The sequence below is a fragment of the Gasterosteus aculeatus genome, chromosome 7 (assembly GCF_964276395.1).
Source record: "Gasterosteus aculeatus chromosome 7, fGasAcu3.hap1.1, whole genome shotgun sequence".
NCBI classification, from domain to species: Eukaryota; Metazoa; Chordata; class Actinopteri; order Perciformes; family Gasterosteidae; genus Gasterosteus; species Gasterosteus aculeatus.
This window is the reverse complement of record NC_135694.1, coordinates 992,797-1,011,771: the sequence shown is the minus strand read 5'-3', so window position 1 is coordinate 1,011,771 and position 18,975 is coordinate 992,797. Positions and strand designations below refer to the sequence as shown.

Below are 18,975 nucleotides of genomic sequence, written 5' to 3'. Positions count from 1 at the left end.
TGGAGGAGAGAGAAGAGGAGGGAGGAGAGCTGGAGGTATTGGGGAGAAAGAGGAGGTGGAGGAGAGAGAAGAGGAGGGAGGAGAGCTGGAGGTATTGGGGAGAAAGAGGAGGTGGAGGAGAGAGAAGAGGAGGGAGGAGAGCTGGAGGTAGTGGGGGAGAAAGAGGAGGAGGAGGGAGGAGACCTGGAGGTAGTGGGGAGAAAGAGGTGGAGGAGGGAGGAGAGCTGGAGGTAGTGGGGGAGAAAGAGGAGGAGGAGGGAGGAGAGCTGGAGGTAGTGGGGGAGAAAGAGGAGGAGGAGGGAGGTGAGCTGGAGGTAGTGGGGGAGAAAGGAGCTGGAGGAGGAGAGCTGGAGGTATGGGGGAGAAAGAGGAGGTGGAGGAGGAGGCGTGAGCAGCCGTTCCTCACTTTCTACTCAGAGATGAAACATCATCTGCTGAAAATCAATCCTTCACACATTCCTCTGATCCTCTTTATTGATTCATCACACGCCGCTAGGCTAACGCAGTTAGCTCATGCCCCGCACACACACACACACACACACACACACACACACGGCCCGTCCGCCTGGCCTTTGATGTGGTTTCCACTGTTTCCAGTCTGACAGAAGTTAATTCAAAACACACACACGCACAGTGGAGTGTGGGAAGGAGTCAGCTGGTCTAATGCAGAACACACACACACACACACACACACACACACACACCGAGGGAGGGGGGGGGGGGGGCTGCATACCACAGAAGAAGAAGAGAGTTTGAGGCAACAAACTGATTCATTTGAGTTCCACCTCACCAGCCTAATACGTTTAGAATTATAACATTTAACATTCTAAAATGAGCTATTCTGCCATAATTAGTACTGTTGGTACTTATGTACTTAAGTACAATATGAGAATACTTAAGTTTGGGGGGGGAGGTAGAGGGAGCCTGAGGGGGGGTCGGTGATTGACAGCTACTGATATGCAGATTACAGCATCAGAAACACCTGTGAAGTACGACCGACCTGATTGGCCGTCAACTCCAACGCTTGCAGTGTAGCCGTTTGCATGTAGCCTTTAGCACTTAGCCAGAGGGGGCGGGGCCAACGAGGGAGCGTCACTGCGGTGCCCCCGCCCCCTCCGGAGCGAGGCATGTCCCTGCGTGTTCTCGTGGAGGTCGCGTGCTCCTCCTCAGTGGATCCTGGAGCAGCGCGAGCTCAGCGCGGACTCGTTGCGCTCCCGATCGGATCGATTGGTCCCGATCGATGGCTCGTTGAGGCTCGCGCTCCTCCGCCGGATTAACGGGTCGCGTTGTTTCAGGTGACGTCGCCGCGGTGCGTTTGCGTCTCGCGCGCCGCCATGGGGTTCTACGGCACCCTGAAGCTCATCTTCTACAAAGTGAGTATCGATCAGCGGCCGGTCGATCGGGGCGTCGGCGTGTCGCTTGTCTGGATGCGTTTGTTTCATCGGGGGGGGTTTTGGTCGCTGCTCGCGCGCCGCCGGATGACGAGGCAGCGCAGCGCCTCCGCGCGCACGCGCACGCGCGCGGACGAGCGGCAGAGAGCTGCGTCTCTGATTTGATTGATTATTGATCAGCTGTACAGGGCCGATGAGCAAGGCAGCGCTGAGGCTTATTGGGATGAGTTTCTCCAAGTCGTTCTCTTCCCTGAAAGAGGATTGTTACATAAAATGTAATAAAGTCTTATTATGTTTAATGTTCGTTTATTCAGCTGAAAGTTATATATAAACACGTGACCTCACAGCTCACGACACACGATTAAAGCCTCAGAGAGCTTCACGTGTTTGCTTCTTTACTAAAAGAGGAATATCACATTTATTTTGGCATAAATCAATAAACATATATTTAAATCCACTTAAACTTTAGTATCTAAAGCAAATTGATGTTAAGAGTCAACTCAAAAGATAAAAAACGGTAAATCATCTTTTCCTTCCCTCCGCTGTGAATAATTAGTTAATAGAAGGATATTACTCGGTGCATTGTGGGTAAACGACTCTACGGTCACAGTGAGGTCACAGTCCTGAGCATCTTTTCAGTGATGTCATACAGACGTGTACCTGAGGTCCCTCTAGTAGCGTCAACACCTCCAGTGTTTGTCACCCTGCAGCGAAACGTTACCAGCTGCAGAGGTCAGAGGTCGCAGGTTCAATCCCACTCCCACCAGTGAAAATATTCACTCTTCTCCTGTTTTATTTTGAAAATCTGAACACGGATCGTGCAGGCGGTGATGATGCTGTGTGTGTGTGTGTGTGTGTGTGTGTGTGTGTGTGTCTATTTTTGACCAATGCTGCACCAGTGACATTCCTGCAATTTTCTGCATTCCTGCGTCCGTTCAGTGAGCGTGGGGGGGTCGTGTGGGGGGGCAGCAGGCTGACTCAGTCTTTCGGGGGCCGCATGTGAGTGCCAGCGGGGGGGCCGTCAGCGTTGGTCTGCGGCCTCGCGGCGCATCTCTCTGTTAACGCGAAGGACACAGCGCGTCGGCCTCGTGCGGGTCAGAACGTCCTGGTTCCCTCAAAGGGAAAAACCAGCCGTGATCTAGGAAAGAAATTGCGTGAAAGATTCTCCATCAGTGTTTGTTTGACGGCAGGACGTCAAACCACAAGTTCCCCATGAAAGTGGTTTCAAATGAGACGCGAGGCTCTGATTGTGAGTCTGCTTCTACCAGATAAAACCTCAGACCTTCACTTTGTGAAACACGTAGAGCTGCTTTAAACATGGTGAATAAAACGGTTAAAGTCTACTAAATAGATTTCAAATTCAGACAACCTCATTTTCTGAAGCTCGGTGTAAAAGCTTTAAATTACCAACGTGAAGGAGAAGTGTAGCTTCCTCATACAGGGAAACCCCAGAAAAGGGATTTAACTCAGCAGCTGCTGGAGGCTTTATATTTGGGTCAAAAATGGAGGAAAATCTTGAAGCAATTTAAAATTGTAAAGCTTCGAACTACCAAAATAAAAGCTTTTTTTGTGAATTCAGGGTTTTTCAATGAGACCATAAATCGTTTTCACACGGACGCTTTTAGCAGGAGAGCTAACGGCGTCTTTGTCCCCCCCGCCAGGTGAAGAGGAAGTTGGACCACGGTCCAGATGGCCGTCCCTTCCCATCGGGGAAGAAGCGCTGCAAAGGCACCGGATACCTCAGGTAAGGTCGGCGCCGCCGCGCGCCAAGAGCACTTCAGTGAGGTCTGTTTTCTCTGCTGCTAATGTACCTGCCCCCCCCTCCAGCCCCGCCACTTTGGTTCAGGCCACGGCGCCGCCCGCCTTCGACGACCTGCGGCTGGCCGGCGGGCTGTCGGCGCGGCGGCGTGTCTCCTCGGGGCCGCCGCCCTCCGGCCTGCAGGACTGGCTCCGCACCTTCCAGGTGAGTTCCCCCTGTGGACACGAGGTCGCCCGTGAATTCCTTCTTCCCGCTGCTGTTCTTACGCAACAACACAAACAACGACACACGAGGACAGACTGTTTGTGTGCGTCCCCCCCGATAGACGTGGAGCGGCCCAGAGAGGCTGCTGGCGCTGGACGAGCTCCTCGACAGGTGTGAGAGCGGCCAGGTGAAGCACGTGATGCAGGTCATCGAGCCGCAGTTCCAGAGGGACTTCATCTCCCTGCTGCCCAAGGAGGTGAACAACACACATACACACACACACACACAATAAAGACAACGAAAAGACAGCGTTATCATATAACAATGAAATAATAAAAATAAATCTATACAATTAAAATGATTGTAATATTACTGCATTATTATCATAATTATTCTTGTATAATAGTGGTAGTTAATAATAAAATATATGCTATAAAATGGCAATAAAAGGTCTAGATCTTTTTATTGCTATTTTATTAAAATAAAACAAATGAATGACACAATAAATACAAAATAATAGTAACAATGTAACGTGTACAAATGGCTGTAAAATATAAGTGATTTAAATGGGACCACTTCTCCCTCACCTGAGGGTTTGTGTGTATTTGTATGTTCTTTAAAAGGTGATTGTTCTGATCTCGTGTGTGCGTGTGTGCGTGTGTGTGCGTGTGCAGCTGGCTCTCTACGTGCTGACCTTCCTGCCTCCCAGAGACCTGCTGCAGGCCGCTCAGACCTGCCGCTACTGGAGGAACCTGGCTGAGGACAACCTGCTGTGGAGGGAGAAGTGCCGCGAGGAAGGTGAACAAACACCTCAAGTACTTTTACTGCATTCCAGTCCCAAGTTCCTGTGAAGGACCCACAATCATTTTAGTTACTATGGCACTAAAATGAGAAGCAACAAATGTTTGTTTGTTTGTTTGTTTTCTTCCACCTGGGAGAAAAACACAAACAACCGGATGCAAATAAGAGGCGGGAGGTCTGTGGGTGTCCAGTTCTCTTCTAGCCTGAGACACACACACACAGAGACACACACGGACAGTCAGTCACTCCTTCATTCAGCGCAATGCAGTAGCTCTGTGTGTGTGTGTCTGTGTGTGTGTGTGTGTGTGTGTGTGTGTGTGTGTGTGTGTGTGTGCGCATGTCTCCCCCGGGCGTTCTGCCAGTCAGCCGAGATTCACAGCCAGCAACCCGGCAGCCATACCAATGAGGCTACCTAGCGTTAGCGCCGCGCCGCCGCCATACTAATGAAGCCGGGCCCCTCGCGGGGATCCGGTCGATGTTCACGGCGCTGCGCCGGCTCTCATGAGAAGCTGTTAACATTTAAGCTTCTATGACAAGTCAGGAAGATTAGATTCCATGTATATATTTATTTCATAAAGGTCTCTGTGTTTACTGCCGTAGCCACGGAAATAAAGAAGGTGTGCTAAGCGTGCTAACATCTAACACCCGTGGGCACTAAACACACCGATACTGATGAGATACTGAGGTATTATAAAGATGTGATATTTGACAACACAATGTTTTCTCTTTCACAGCGTGTTTTCAAGGCTGCATTCACACATTATCACCAGAGTGACAACTTTGTTTGTCTCATTTTCCCACAACCGATGTAGCATTACAGCGTTAGCAAGCAAGCTAGCAAGTTGATAACGGTTTAATGGGGCGGGCTGATGATGATTCTAACGGTCGCTTCTCCTTCTCTGCTCCTGGGAAGGATACGCCAGCTAGCTTGGTAGCTAACTAGTTGGCTAGCTAGCTTGCTTATTCAGCCGTGCTAAGGTGCCACAACGGTTACAGGAACGGTCATTGCTTCGGAGAAGGACAAGCTAACTCACCAACTAGCGGATAGCTGGCTAGTTAGCGAGCTAGCTGATTCCGCCATGCTAAATGCTACAGCGGTTAAAGAAAGTTAGCATAACTGCGGTAATTAACTCTATTAGCTTGTCTTTGCACACGTTGTGGACGGAAGGGTCTTCACACGCCGTCTCCCCTCCTCTGCTCAGGTGTGTCAGAACACACGTCGAGCCGCCGCAGGAGGCGGCCGGGCGCCACGACCAGTCAGTGGAAGTCCGCCTACATCCGACAGCACCGCGTCGAGAACAACTGGAGGAAGGGCGACGTGGGGGAACCGACGGTACGCCGACTCACCCGATGCGGGACCCCCCCCCTCCTCACACCCCTCAGAGGGCCGTTATGAATCTGACTGTGTGACCTTGCAGGTGCTGAAAGGTCACGGCGAACACGTGATCACATGTCTGCAGTTCAGCGGCGACCTCATCGTCAGCGGTTCCGATGACAACTCGCTCAAAGTCTGGTCCGCCCTCACCGGAAAGGTATTGATTATGCAAATCAGGGTTTGTATCCTAGTATATGTTTTCATTTTATTTATATATATATATATATATATGTATATGTATATATATGAATTTGCCCGGCTCCACCGTCGGTGCTTGAAGCCTCGACCGGTCGAACATTTTCACGCTGTCTGTCGATGTGTCACCTTAATGAATTCATTTAAACACACGTGTCGGAACAAGACAAAGGGCAGGAAGCCGAATGGAATGCAGCCTTCACACCTTTCCTTCTCGCTCACACACTCTTCTGTCTCCTAGTTTTTAAAATTAAAATATGCTTTTATTTTGATGATCAGGTCACAGACAACATTCCTTTGCAATGAAAAGCGTCTTTTAATGACCTGGTGGTTTATTAGGATTCAAACCATGACGCGTGTGAGTCTGAGGGGGAGCTGAGAGTAGTTCTTAGTTTGGGTCCTGATGTGTGCTAAAGGGGAAGGAGGCGTGTACCAGTTCCACGCGCTCCTGTCTTTAGTTTTGCACTTTCGAACGCTTTCACAAGCCGCCACATCTGTTTGCCACCGGACGGAGTCGGGCGGTTCGCTTGTGTTCTTTCTTTCCTGGCGCTTGGCCGATCGACCCTTTAAGACACACAAGTCACGCAATCGCACAACACCACCAACAAACCACCTGATACTGGAAACGTCAAAATCTCTGTTTTTGTGAATGGAGTCTGGTGTGCGTGTGGTTTCAGTGCCTCTACTGCAGCAGAGAACACCGCTCCGTCTGTGGTTTCGGTTGAGCGTTCTCTAACCGGACACACCTGCCTTCTCCCCCGCCTACACCTGCCCTTCTCTGTGTGTGTGTGTGTGTGTGTGTGTGGATCATATGCACACGCACACGTCTGTAGCCTGCAGGGATGACGAGGCGTGTTTCCGCTCGTCCGCTCCTCACTTTACGACCGCGATTAGCAGGACGTGATAATCACAACAGTGAGTTTGAGTCAGAGCTGCGGTATTCTCCCCCCTCCTCCCCCCTCCTCCCCCCCCCCCCCCACACCCACTCTGTCTCTGCAACTGTTGCCAAGGCAACCAGCACTACAACACCTTCAAGGTGAAACTGAATTCTCCACACGGAGCCGTGAGAATCACACACAAAGAACACGCTCTGCGGCGCTTTATTAGAAATCAGTTTGATTGATGATGTAAAAGGTGTTTTCTGTGAAAAGGCTTTTTATGAATTTACACACGGAAATTAATGTGATATATTTATCACTTCTAGAACAGGGTTTCTGTTTTTTCCTCACACTTTTATTCGATAAATAAAATGAATTAAAACACCACAACACATTTTTTTCAAGCCTCCATACAATCCGACCTTTCCCATAATGCACCTGTCTCTCGTTCTCTGAAACCGTTTTTAGCCCCGAGGCAGTGACCTCACAGTGACCTCACAGTGACCTTGTGCGTGTCTCCGTCTCAGTGCCTGCGGACGCTGGCGGGTCACACCGGCGGCGTGTGGTGCAGTCAGATGGCGGTTGCCACGGTGATCAGCGGCTCCACCGATTGGACGCTGCGCGTGTGGGATGCAGAGAGCGGCGAGTGTGTGCACACGCTGTACGGACACACGTCCACCGTGCGCTGCATGCATCTCCACGGCAACCGGTAACACACACACACACACACACACACAAATAGGTCAAGGAAGCCGAACATTTTCTGCTGCATTTTAATTTCCATGACAACCAAAAAAAGACTTCCCCCCCCCCCCCTTCCTCCAGGGTGGTATCGGGCTCCCGGGACACGACGCTGCGCGTGTGGGACGTGTCGACGGGGCGCTGCGAGCACGTCCTGACGGGCCACGTGGCGGCGGTGCGCTGCGTGCAGTACGACGGGCGCCGCGTGGTGTCGGGGGGGTACGACTACAACGTGAAGGTGTGGGACCCCGAGACGGAGGCCTGTCTGCACACGCTGCAGGGACACAGCAACCGGGTGTACTCGCTGCAGGTACACACACACACACACACACACACACACACACACACACACACACACACGCACCAGAGGACGGCGTTTCCCTCGTTGACGGCGTCGTCGTCGGTCTCTCTGCAGTTCGACGGTGCGTTCGTGGTCAGCGGGTCGTTGGACACTTCCATCAGAGTCTGGGACGCAGAGACGGGTAAAGACGCCTCCTCCCTTCCGTCCACACGCGACACGTAAATAATTGAGGCTTCTCGCCACGAGGGGAGACGCACATCAAGTGACCCGTGTGGTCTCTGGGGGGGGGACAGGGCGGTGTGTCCACACGCTGACGGGACACCAGTCGCTGACCAGCGGCATGGAGCTGCGGGACAACGTCCTCGTATCCGGGAACGCGGACTCCACTGTCCGGGTGTGGGACGTCCGGACGGGACAGTGCCTCCACACGCTGCAGGGTGAGTCCCCCCCAAACGTTAAAAATAGTAGAAATAAAATAATAAACGTCATTGTATCAGCAGGATTTTCCTCGGCCATTTCTTTGTGTCGTTGCTCATTCAGATCTTTGATTTCAGCACAAAAAATGTATTATAATAAATATATTTTACATAAATATATTTATATATTATATGTCCTCAGGTCCCAACAAGCACCAGTCGGCCGTCACGTGTCTGCAGTTCTGCAGAGGTCTCGTTCTGTCCAGCTCCGACGACGGGACGGTGAAGCTGTGGGACCTGAGGACGGGGGCCTGGCTGAGGGACGTGGTGGCCCTGCAGAGCCGCGGTTCAGGTCCGGACCCCCGCGCCCCCCTCAAACGCCCTCCGAGTCCGAGTTCTTCAGAGTCCCGACCAATCACGTGTCTGTGTTCCCCGGTCAGGTGGCGTGGTGTGGCGAATCAGAGCGTCCGACACGCGGCTGGTCTGCGCCGCCGGCAGCAGGAACGGGACGGAGGAAACCAAGCTGCTGGTCCTGGACTTCGACCCGGAGGAGGGGGAGTGAGGGCGACGACAACAACAACAACAGCGACTGATTGGCCGTCGAGAAAAAGACAAACATCCCGGACGCCAAATGTGCCAAACGAATGTTTTATTTGATGGATCAAAAACTGTTTTTTTTTTTTTGCCAAACCGACAAAACCCGAAGCCAAAAGAAGCGAATGTCGAGCTGCTTCTCAAAGGTCGGCGGTGAGGTCGCGACGCGCCTCGGGGGCCGGACGCCGGCCTGAAGGGAGAACCGGTACGACGGAGCTGAAACTTTTCAAAGTAAAATAAAAACCTTTTATGTAAAGAGGATTTCTTCCTCTTGAAAACGTTAAATCACTGAACTCAAGAAGCTTCAAACCGTTGTTCAAGATTCAGTCATTGGTCCTTTTATTCACATTAGTAGTTTTCATAGATTTCACTATTTATTATAAATCTGCCCTTCAGGGATTTCTGTCATTTGGCCGGAAAACCAATATTCTATATATTCTATAGATGTTACATACGTATGTAATATGAATATGCAATGTTTGGTTGTGTATAAAATGATATATATATATATATATTATTGGAATATCCCTGAATTTAACATTTAACCAAAACGATCTGGATCTATAAATGGAACCGTGTTTGACCCTTCTGAGCTTCCGTAGATCTTCCTACGACTTTTCCATTTAAAAACGACTCCCCTCAGCGGGTGTCGCTCCGGCCTACAAGCTGCCGTTGCCAAGCAACAGCTGGACCAATAGGCAGGAGACGATGCGTCTCCATGGCAACAGGCGGCGAGGCCGACCTTTCTGTAAATACTGTAAATACAACAAAGAGGATGTAAATATTCAGCTTTTTATGAGGAAACGTTGTTGGTGTAAAGAGAAGAATGAATAAAGACGCGTTTACAAAAACAATCGACCTGTTTACTCTCTGAAGGTCTCATCATTCAAGTAGTTTTTACTGAAACAACAAAGGGCAACATTTCAAATGTAAGACTTATTAAAGATGGTAAAGATGTGTAAAGTACACAAGTTTTTACACACGTGTGTGTGTGTCTCTACAGGCTCAACATACATGATCATTTAACCTTTACTGAGGTCCAGCACACGTACGTACGTGAGCTTAATCAAGTCACGGATCACTCGGCCTGAGCAGGAAAGAACGTGTGTGTGTTTGTGTTATTGTCGGGGGGGGATCCAGATTGAAAGTGTTTACTGTGACACGTCAACGTACTTCCACTAAGAGCAGCATATTGGTGGAAGTAGTTTACGTTACCATGGAAACGGAGCATCCCTCTCAACTTGAATTCCAATGAACTTTATTGCAAGAAAACAAAATACTGACCAACAAAAAACGGATGTGGTTTTAAAAAACACTTTAGGTCCATTTTAATATCTTTACTCTTCTACCAAAACGTTTTTATTGAATCACTTGTATTTGTACACTAGCAGTGTACTTGTACCCACAGAGTACTTTGACTCTTTATAAGGAGGCTCCCTCTAGTGGGCGAACTGCAGACATGTGATTTAATACTAGTCTCAATAGTACAATGAATGTATTAATACTCTGATCCCCTTATATTTATACTAGTGCAGGTTGTATTTATTCAAGTCCAATAATTCAATTTATAAAGGGGGACAATATGAAAATCAAATACGGTTCTTATTTGTGTACAATTAATACATTTATTCTCTTTCAAAAAGGATTTGAGTTCTAGTTAATAAATAATATTGTATTTATTTAATTGAGGCATTTCAGAACCCGTTTATCTGCTGTGGGCTTTAGTTTGCAGAAGTTGAATTAATAACTTGGGGTTTCAATCAGGAGTCTGATGTTTTCTGCAGAATGAGGACAAAGTCTTTCCATCTTTTATTTATTCGTAGTCGTTCGCTCAGCGACTCGTCCTTTGAAACATTAAATTCAGCAAGAAGCATTCGGCTTCTGATGGAAGGAAATCTGTCCGTGTGGAGAACAACCTACGGCAATAAAAACGTACATCTTCTATTTCTTTAACGACACCGACGACCACGGCGAGTCGGATCCCTCCGACGGGCGGAGGAGCCGATCACCTGATGGTGCGGTACATCATGAAGTCCACCGTGGTGCATCGTGGGAACTTCCCGATGGAGCTCTCCTCCACCGGCGTGTAGACCTTGATCTGCCGCATGTGCGTGTCCCGGCCGTTCTGGTGGTTGGCGAGCACGGCGATCTGGATCATGAAGGTGCTGATTGGCTCGTTGGTCCGCTGAACAAACAACAGCAAAGAACACAACAGCTGGGATGAAGATGACAATCATGTTTTATTGATTGATCAGAAACTAAAACAAAAAAAACAATCTGTGCAAATATTTCATGGTGAAGTGAAGACGTTTTGTACCTGATTCATCAGCGAGATGTGAATCCAACCGCTGGGCTCCACCATCTCCAACTGCTGCAGAGAGGACGGAGGTGGGGAGGGAGAGGAAGGAGGTGGGAGGGAGAGGAAGGAGGTGGGAGGGAGAGGAGGAGACGGTGAGAGCTGAGCAGACGATGGCGGCGGCGGCAGAGCGTCACATGAGTACAGGCGCGTTTACCCGGATCTCTTGCAGGTTGTGGAAGTTGTTCCCCACCCTGACGGAGATCTTACTGGGCGTGTAGCTCTCATCCGATTTATAATCGGCATAAATACACAACATCTTCACGGTGGTTCTCCTCCTGAGCAAAGGAGCAGACGGGTTTCAGACCTCGTGAGGACCCCTGCGTGTCCCGTCCCCCCCACCCGCGTCCCAGTTCCCCCAGTGTTACCTGAACTGGATGTTGACCAGGTGGGGCTGGGATCCGTCTGACTGCCAGTACGTCTCCAGGTTGTCGTCCCTCAGCTGATCCACCCCGAAACCTGCACGGGAGCAGAAACGGGTCATGTGACTTCAGCCCCGAACTCTAGTCCGGCATGACGCGCACGCGCGCGCGCTCCGGGGCTTTGGGTCTGACCGGGTTTGCACGACGAGAGGGACCACACCGCCTGGGAGCCGATCTCCCGGACCGTCCCGGTCCGCTCCAGCTGCTTCGGGTCGGCGCCGGGGGGCGTCTTGCTCGGGGTGGCCATCGTTCCGCCCCCCCCCCCCACACCCCGGGGAGAGGCCGCAGTGCGCGCTGGTCAAGGAAGTGGGCAACGAGACGCCAAACGCCGCTTACGTTCCCGCCACGCGGACGTCACTCTGCGTCTAGTAAAAACATCACAGCAGCAAAGTGAGCTCGTGAATGTCGATGCGAGCCGTTAGCATCGTGCACGCTGTAGCATCCACACCAAGTGTCCCCGTGGCCGACAAGATTCTTTTAGAACACATCGGTTCTTTTAACCGAATCTATAAGTGGAATCATTTGTTGTTCTTTGAGCGCGTGAAAAGGAAACATGTCATTTTAACGGAGCGTGTTGAGGAGCTAAGGCTAACTGCTAGCATTGACTATTCCTTCGCTAAAGCGACAATAACTCGTCTCACGACATAAATATTGGTAAAAACCTACCGGACGTGTCAGTGAGACTCCGATGTGTCGCGTGAAAGCGTCACGCGCTCCGCCGAAGACGGATCGCAACGTAAATCGGTTCCACTCACTTCGAATCTCCCTCTCCGTCGCGGTGTAGCGTCCGCGTCGCTTCCCGATGACGTCACGGGGTCGCGTTTCTAACCGCGTCGCTCCCGCCATCTTTCCTGCCGGCGTCCAGTAGAGAACACGTTGCTTGGGGAAGAAGAAGAAGAAGGAAAAAAAGTTGAACCCCCAACTGTTCGTGTTTAAACGTCGCTTCTTGGCTTTATTTGAACGAAGCCGGAAACGGGAGCAGACAACGGGTGAGTTCTTAACTTATCGATCCGTATCTGGGGCCTTCGCTTAGGCTTCAATTGCCTTTAAACGAGCGCTGTTTCCCCGACCGAGCAGCTGTCAAAGTGCGGGGCCTCCGTGGCTAACGTCGCAGTGGAGCTAACGGCTAGCTAGCTTGCTAGGAGCCGCCTTGTTAATGCTCGTGCGCACCGACGCGGCACAGCTCCGCGTTCCCCTCCGATCGATCCGCTCGAGGGGGCAGGTGTCGCCGGAGCGGATCGATGTATTCGCGGTGACGGACGCGACCCGGACGAGTTCTGCAAACGGCCGTAAATACATCGCCGGTTAAATGTTTCGTCCGTGTGTGTTTTCCACGGTGGTGATCAGCTGGTGATGAGCAACGAATCGGCAGGTTTGGTGTTCGGTGCCCGTTGAATCAGACTGATCTCCATGGCAACTCCGTTATGTCTCTGAGGCGGTTGTTAAAGGCTAAACGCAGGGCCGCAGGCTGCTTCCTGCACGTCAGTCCGCCCCCTGGAGGCCCCGGAACCAAGCTAGCACAGTATTACATGTGGTTTCACCGGGACCAGGACCTGGATCAGGACCTGGACCAGGACCGGGCGTCAGGTGGATCTTTTGTCTGAGGCCCCGGCTGCGTTTCTGTGCAGAATGTGTTGCTTCAGCAGAGTGACCCCCCCCCCACTCTTTGGTACCCGGGTATCTCCACCCCCTCCTCTCATCCCCATCAATCAGCCTCTGACTCCTCGTCTCCTCCATCAGCTCCGCGGGTGCTGCCCTCCGTCATTCCAGCCCTCCGTCATGGCGGATAAGAACACCAGGATCGCCATCGTCAACCACGACAAATGCAAACCCAAGAAATGCCGCCAGGAGTGCAAGAAGAGCTGCCCGGTGGTCCGCATGGGTGAGTGGGCTTACTGAGGTACGACACAATGAAAGCATGAGGAAGCTCACCAACAGGTGTGTGCGTGTGTGTGTGTGTGTGTGTGTGTGTGTGTGTGTGTGTGTGTGTGTGTGTGTGTGTGTGTGTGTGTGTGTGTGTGTGCAGGTAAGCTGTGCATCGAGGTGACGCCGCAGAGTAAGATCGCCTGGATCTCCGAGTCGCTGTGTATCGGCTGCGGCATCTGCATCAAGGTAAGGACGGGCGGTGTGGAGACGGGGGGGACGCCACCAGCTGCGTTGGTCCCGACGCATCTCGGGTTATTAAAATGAGTCCTCGTGTTTTTGTGCTGGTAGAAATGTCCGTTTGCCGCTTTGTCGATCGTCAACCTGCCGAGTAACCTGGAGAAGGAAACGACGCACAGATACTGCGCCAACTCCTTCAAGCTGCACCGGTACGCCGCCACGTTACCGCCCAGTTCTCCCTCCTCAGCGTACCGGCAGTCACTTGGGTATTAAGTGTGTGTTTCTGTGTGTGTGTGTGTGTGTGTGTGTGTGTGTGTGTGTAGGCTGCCGATCCCGCGGCCCGGTGAGGTTCTGGGTCTGGTTGGGACCAACGGTATCGGCAAGTCCACGGCGCTGAAGATCCTCGCCGGCAAACAGAAACCCAACCTGGGAAGATTCGACGTGAGTGTCTCTGTGTGGAGGAGGAACGTTGGGTGGAGCTGAGATCTTTATCTTCTGTTGAGCCGTTTGCTGTTGAAGATAAAGAGGTGGCTGAATTCCAATTGTCAAAGAATGACTCCTCACCACTTCTCCTCACCACTTCTCCTCACGTCGGTTCCTAACCACTTCTCCTCACGTCGGTTCCTAACCACTTCTCCTCACGTCGGTTCCTAACCACTTCTCCTCACGTCGGTTCCTAACCACTTCTCCTCACGTCGGTTCCTCACCACTTCTCCTCACGTCGGCTCCTCACCACTTCTCCTCACGTCTGTTCCTAACCACTTCTCCTCACGTCTGTTCCTAACCACTTCTCCTCACGTCTGTTCCTAACCACTTCTCCTCAAGTCTGTTCCTAACCACTTCTCCTCAAGTCTGTTCCTAACCACTTCTCCTCAAGTCTGTTCCTAACCACTTCTCCTCAAGTCTGTTCCTAACCACTTCTCCTCAAGTCTGTTCCTAACCACTTCTCCTCAAGTCTGTTCCTAACCACTTCTCCTCAAGTCTGTTCCTAACCACTTCTCCTCAAGTCTGTTCCTAACCACTTCTCCTCAAGTCTGTTCCTAACCACTTCTCCTAACCACTTCTCCTCACGTTGGCTCCTCACCACTTCTCCTAACCACTTCTCCTCACGTCGGCTCCTCACCACTTCTCCTCACGTCGGCTCCTCACCACTTCTCCTCACGTCGGTTCCTAACCACTTCTCCTCACGTCGGTTCCTAACCACTTCTCCTCACGTCGGTTCCTAACCACTTCTCCTTGACCCCTGTGGAAACCGTCATGGAGTCAAGGAAGGATGGTTAGGAGAGTTGATGAGGAGTTAGGAAAGGACAGTGAGTGGACTCCTCTGAGCTGCGTCGTTGTCGCTTGTTGGTGTTGTTGTTGTTTGTGAGTCGTGCAGACACACAAACAACCAAAGGGAAACTGCGTCGTGATCGTTGATTCTCATGAACGGACCAATGATACGTCACTATTTAAATATCGCCGCCACATGGAATTGTGGGACGGAATCACCTCCTTTCCTTTGGTGAAGGATGCTCCAGTGGTTCCTAAAGGAGATAAGGAAGCACTGAAGCTCCTTTTTCTGTTTTGAATCAGACGGTTTGTTTCTGTGCTGCAGTTTATTTCACTTTTTATGGATCGAATCACGTTGTGTTGGAAACAATGATGTCATTAATATGTCTCCTCCTTCTGATGGTTTCCCCCGTGTCCTCCTCCAGAACCCCCCCGACTGGCAGGAGATCCTGACCTACTTCAGAGGCTCCGAGCTGCAGAACTACTTCACCAAGATCCTGGAGGACGACCTGCGGGCCATCGTGAAGCCGCAGTACGTCGACCAGATCCCCAAAACCGTCAAGGTGAGTCCACTGTGCTTCGGTGTCTGTGGGACAAACGTGTCTCACACTGTCTCCTTTGAGATCTTCCTATTTTCTGTTCTATTTTCTTTATATTTTTATACCTATTTTTTCTTATTTCATTTTACATTATTGCATCTTATTTGATCTTTTATGTATTAACGTTCTTTACTTTCACTCGACTGGTTTTCATGTTGGTTCATTTCTATATTTTCCTCTTTTTTGCATCAAAAACCTTATTATTAGTGTTTGTTTATTGTTTATTTTAGTAGTTTTTGTTTGTGTAATTCCTCTTTCTGCCTCCAGGGGTCAGTGGGGTCCATCCTGAGCAGGAAGGACGACACCGAGACGCAGACCATCGTCTGCAAGCAGCTCGGTAACACACACACACACACAGTAACACACACACACACACACACACACACCTTTACAGATAACAAGAAACGTCTGTAACCTGAACAGTATCACTTCAATAACTACAAACAACACAGTCGCCGTGGCGCTGGGGGTAGAGAAGGTGTGCTGGGAACCGCAAGGTTGGTGGTTCGAGTCCCGGCTGCCCCGTGTCTCAAGTTGAAGTGTCCCTGAGCAAGACACCTGGCCTCTAATTGCTCCCCAGGCAAAATGTGAAAGCCATGTAATGTAAGTCGCTTTGGATAAAAGCGTCAGCTAAATGACCTGTAATGTAACACAGAATAAGGATGGATATATTATAGTATTTATATCTTTATTATATTTATTATTATTATATCTTTGGTGGCTTTGAACTCTTAAGTCGTCACTTTTTCAGACGTTTTTATTAACAAACATACATATTTCCGTAAATACGATGTTTCATCATCGCTTAACCATCGTTAACTCGTCTGCGCTCTGATTGGCCGGCAGACCTGACCCACCTGCGGGAGCGTAACGTGGAGGACCTGTCGGGAGGAGAGCTGCAGAGGTTCGCCTGCGCTGTGGTCTGCATCCAGAGAGCCGACATGTGAGGAGACGCCGCCCCTGTTGTTGTTGTTGTTGTCGTCTTTGTTGTTGTTAAACTCTTTTCCGTCCTCAGATTCATGTTCGACGAGCCGTCGAGTTACCTGGACGTCAAGCAGAGGCTGAAGGCCGCCATCACCATCCGCTCGCTCATCACCCCCGACAGGTGCTCCTCCCCCTTTGTTCTACGTTAGACTCCTCCCACTTCGTCACAGCTGGAACGGTTCATGGTTCCAGATGCTGTTTCCTTTGAACAAATGAATCAAGTTGATTCATTCATTGTTTTTGTGTTCTCACTTGCCTCTCTGTCCCCGTCCCCGCGTGTCCCCGTCCCCGCGTGTCTCAGGTACATCATCGTGGTGGAACATGACCTCAGCGTGTTGGATTATCTCTCTGACTTCATCTGCTGTTTGTACGGCGTCCCGAGCGCCTACGGAGTCGTGACGATGCCCTTCAGTGTCAGAGAGGGTAACAACGACAACAACAACAACAACAACAGGGATGTAAACACTTGGACAGGTAGTAACTGTGCCCCCCCCCCCCCCACAGGCATCAACATCTTCCTGGACGGTTACGTCCCCACAGAGAACCTGCGGTTCCGAGAGACGTCGCTGGTCTTCAAAGTGGCCGAGACGGCCAACGACGAGGAGGTGAAGCGGCTCCGCCACTACCAGGTCCGCCTCCTCCCTCCTCGCCCGCCTCCTGCCTCCTGCCTCCTAGACGATACCTATTTCTTTGTTATTTGAGCGTCGTTCTTTTGCTCCCAAAGTATACGGAGATGACGAAGACGATGGGCGAGTTCAGCCTGGAGATCAAAGCGGGCGAGTTCACCGACTCGGAGATCATGGTGATGCTGGGGGAGAACGGTGAGACCTTTCACAATAAAAGCCCTAGAAATGAACGAGGCATCGCGCTTCACACGAGACAACTTGAGTACTAACACACACACACACACATTATATATATAAACTCATGTTAGTTTTTTGCTGGTTGTTTGTGTGTCTGCAGGCACGGGGAAGACAACTTTCATCAGGATGCTGGCTGGAGGACTCAAACCGGACGGGGGAGGTGAGTCTCTGTTACGTCCCTTGACTGACCGAAGAGCAACAAATGAAAATAAACTATAAGAGAAGGAATTTGTCAACAAAAGAGATTTATTTGACAATGAATCAAAACACACACACACACACACACACGCTCTCTTCCCCACCTCATCCACCGCGGCACCAGAGAGATCCTGTAACATCTCCCCCCTCTCACCTGTGGTCTCTTCCAGGTGATATTCCCATCCTGAGTGTCAGCTACAAGCCTCAGACCATCAGCCCCAAGTTCAAGGTGTGTTTGATCTGCTCATCGCGACACGCCGATACAAGACTTACCGACTGTTCTTATTCGTACGTCTTCAAACTGTGTGTTTGTGTGTTTCAGGGCAGCGTCAGAGCTCTGCTGCACGAGAAGATCAGAGACGCCTACACTCACCCTCAGTTCATCACCGACGTGATGAAGCCGATGCAGATCGAGAGCATCATCGACCAGGACGTAAGACGCCGACCTGTGACTTCATGAGGAGTACTGAAAGCAGCACCTGAACTTAAGCCCCGCCCCCCCACCCACAGGTGCAGAACCTGTCTGGAGGAGAGCTGCAGCGAGTCGCCCTCACTCTGTGTTTGGGGAAGCCGGCGGACGTTTATCTGATCGACGAGCCGTCGGCCTACCTGGACTCTGAGCAGCGACTGATGGCTGCCAGGGTCATCAAGAGGTCACGACACGCCGCTGCACGTCCTCCCCAACCTCCCCCCTAACCTCCCCCACACCCCCGTCTGACTCTGGTGTGTTTCTACCTGCAGGTACATCCTCCACGCCAAGAAGACGGCGTTCGTGGTGGAGCACGACTTTATCATGGCGACGTACCTCGCCGACCGAGTCATCGTGTTCGACGGGATTCCCTCCAAGACGACCGCCGCCAACACGTGAGAGGGGCACTCCCCGTTCATACTGCATGCGTGTAGCGTGTGTGTGTGTGTGTGTGTGTGTAATGTGTGTGTGGGGGGGCAGTCCTCAGGGTCTGCTGGCGGGGATGAACCGCTTCTTGGCGCTGTTGGAAATCACGTTCAGAAGAGACCCGAACAACTTCAGACCGCGCATCAACAAGTGCAACTCCATCAAGGTACAAGTACACCGGAACCCGTGTATCTGTGTGTATCTGGTACCGCGTTGGTTGATTCATTAACGCATCGCTGCCCCCAGTTACACGCCGTTAAGTTCTCTCATTTTGTCTCTCAGGACACGGAACAGAAGAAGAGCGGGAACTACTTCTTCCTGGACGACTGATACGGCGCCCATGTGACTTCCTGTGGCGTTCAAAGTGCACCGTGTTAATAAAATGCATCGTATGAGCGGTAAAAGAAGCCCGATGGCCTTTTATGCATCAGGCTGCATTCAAGGTCAAATATTGCGATTACGTTTCATCACTCGTTCATCTACAGACGAAATAAAGTGACGCTACCTGATCCCAGAGCAGCTTCTGATGATTGTGACTCACTTCAACATGATGTATTTTACACTGAAGTCAGATGTGCTGTATAATAACCATCATAGGACGCAACGATGAACAATCATCTAGAATTAA

General features: G+C 50.9%; 3 protein-coding genes across 7 annotated transcripts in view; 2 read left to right on the top strand and 1 right to left on the bottom strand.

Annotated features, from left to right (window-relative positions):
- The window catches only part of LOC120823104 (F-box/WD repeat-containing protein 7), a 14,000-nt gene extending 4,494 nt beyond the window's left edge, over positions 1 to 9,506 (top strand). Inside the window, exons 1-13 of one of the 2 annotated variants that reach the window (XM_040183199.2) lie at positions 939 to 1,373; positions 3,053 to 3,135; positions 3,219 to 3,354; positions 3,476 to 3,610; positions 4,029 to 4,152; positions 5,358 to 5,488; positions 5,574 to 5,687; positions 7,131 to 7,312; positions 7,429 to 7,654; positions 7,760 to 7,826; positions 7,939 to 8,082; positions 8,264 to 8,413; positions 8,502 to 9,506. In XM_040183199.2, the coding sequence (XP_040039133.2) occupies positions 1,335 to 1,373; positions 3,053 to 3,135; positions 3,219 to 3,354; positions 3,476 to 3,610; positions 4,029 to 4,152; positions 5,358 to 5,488; positions 5,574 to 5,687; positions 7,131 to 7,312; positions 7,429 to 7,654; positions 7,760 to 7,826; positions 7,939 to 8,082; positions 8,264 to 8,413; positions 8,502 to 8,623 (1,653 nt within the window). In that variant the 5' untranslated portion in view covers positions 939 to 1,334 and the 3' untranslated portion in view covers positions 8,624 to 9,506. Of the gene's footprint in view, positions 1 to 938; positions 1,374 to 3,052; positions 3,136 to 3,218; positions 3,355 to 3,475; positions 3,611 to 4,028; positions 4,153 to 5,357; positions 5,489 to 5,573; positions 5,688 to 7,130; positions 7,313 to 7,428; positions 7,655 to 7,759; positions 7,827 to 7,938; positions 8,083 to 8,263; positions 8,414 to 8,501 lie in introns of those variants that run through there. The other variant, XM_040183198.2, reaches the window with a different exon arrangement.
- Positions 9,507 to 10,429: 923 nt separating this feature from the next.
- On the bottom strand, positions 10,430 to 12,800 carry anapc10 (anaphase promoting complex subunit 10). 2 transcript variants are annotated; one of them, XM_040183207.2, is made up of 6 exons: positions 12,100 to 12,345; positions 11,566 to 11,798; positions 11,380 to 11,470; positions 11,169 to 11,289; positions 10,973 to 11,026; positions 10,430 to 10,840 (listed from the first exon to the last, which is right to left on the bottom strand). In XM_040183207.2, exons 2-6 carry the CDS (start codon positions 11,678 to 11,680, stop codon positions 10,661 to 10,663), a joined length of 561 nt encoding a protein of 186 aa, XP_040039141.2. In that variant the 5' UTR covers positions 11,681 to 11,798; positions 12,100 to 12,345; the 3' UTR covers positions 10,430 to 10,660. The 2 variants fall into 2 exon arrangements, with proteins under 2 accessions (XP_040039141.2, XP_077962158.1); XM_078106032.1 differs by lacking the exon at positions 11,566 to 11,798 and having other exon boundaries at positions 12,189 to 12,800.
- abce1 (ATP-binding cassette, sub-family E (OABP), member 1) lies at positions 12,231 to 18,861 on the top strand. Of its 3 annotated transcripts, XM_040183200.2 has the most exons (19): positions 12,238 to 12,422; positions 13,174 to 13,315; positions 13,460 to 13,545; positions 13,648 to 13,745; positions 13,860 to 13,977; positions 15,234 to 15,371; positions 15,675 to 15,744; positions 16,254 to 16,350; positions 16,423 to 16,512; positions 16,693 to 16,814; positions 16,896 to 17,020; positions 17,116 to 17,212; positions 17,355 to 17,414; positions 17,623 to 17,681; positions 17,775 to 17,885; positions 17,963 to 18,105; positions 18,194 to 18,316; positions 18,402 to 18,513; positions 18,630 to 18,861. In XM_040183200.2, exons 2-19 carry the CDS (start codon positions 13,213 to 13,215, stop codon positions 18,675 to 18,677), a joined length of 1,800 nt encoding a protein of 599 aa, XP_040039134.2. In that variant the 5' UTR covers positions 12,238 to 12,422; positions 13,174 to 13,212; the 3' UTR covers positions 18,678 to 18,861. The 3 variants fall into 3 exon arrangements, with proteins under 3 accessions (XP_077962150.1, XP_040039134.2, XP_077962151.1); XM_078106024.1 differs by having other exon boundaries at positions 12,231 to 12,422; positions 17,623 to 17,885; XM_078106025.1 differs by lacking the exon at positions 12,238 to 12,422 and having other exon boundaries at positions 13,181 to 13,315; positions 16,693 to 17,020.
- The last annotated feature ends 114 nt before the right edge of the window (positions 18,862 to 18,975 follow it).

Excerpts from the sequence above, each read along its gene's own strand:
- anapc10 (XM_040183207.2), bottom strand. The coding sequence starts at position 11,680 with ATGGCCACCCCGAGCAAGACGCCCCCCGGCGCCGACCCGAAGCAGCTG. Across the intron at positions 11,027-11,168 it reads ACAACCTGCAAGAGATCCGG|CAGTTGGAGATGGTGGAGCC; the intron begins GTAAACGCGCCT and ends TCCTCTCTGCAG. Across the intron at positions 10,841-10,972 it reads ACATCTCGCTGATGAATCAG|CGGACCAACGAGCCAATCAG; the intron begins GTACAAAACGTC and ends TTGTTTGTTCAG.
- abce1 (XM_078106024.1), top strand. The coding sequence starts at position 13,213 with ATGGCGGATAAGAACACCAGGATCGCCATCGTCAACCACGACAAATGC. Across the intron at positions 13,978-15,233 it reads CCAACCTGGGAAGATTCGAC|AACCCCCCCGACTGGCAGGA; the intron begins GTGAGTGTCTCT and ends GTCCTCCTCCAG. Across the intron at positions 17,415-17,622 it reads ACTCAAACCGGACGGGGGAG|GTGATATTCCCATCCTGAGT; the intron begins GTGAGTCTCTGT and ends GGTCTCTTCCAG.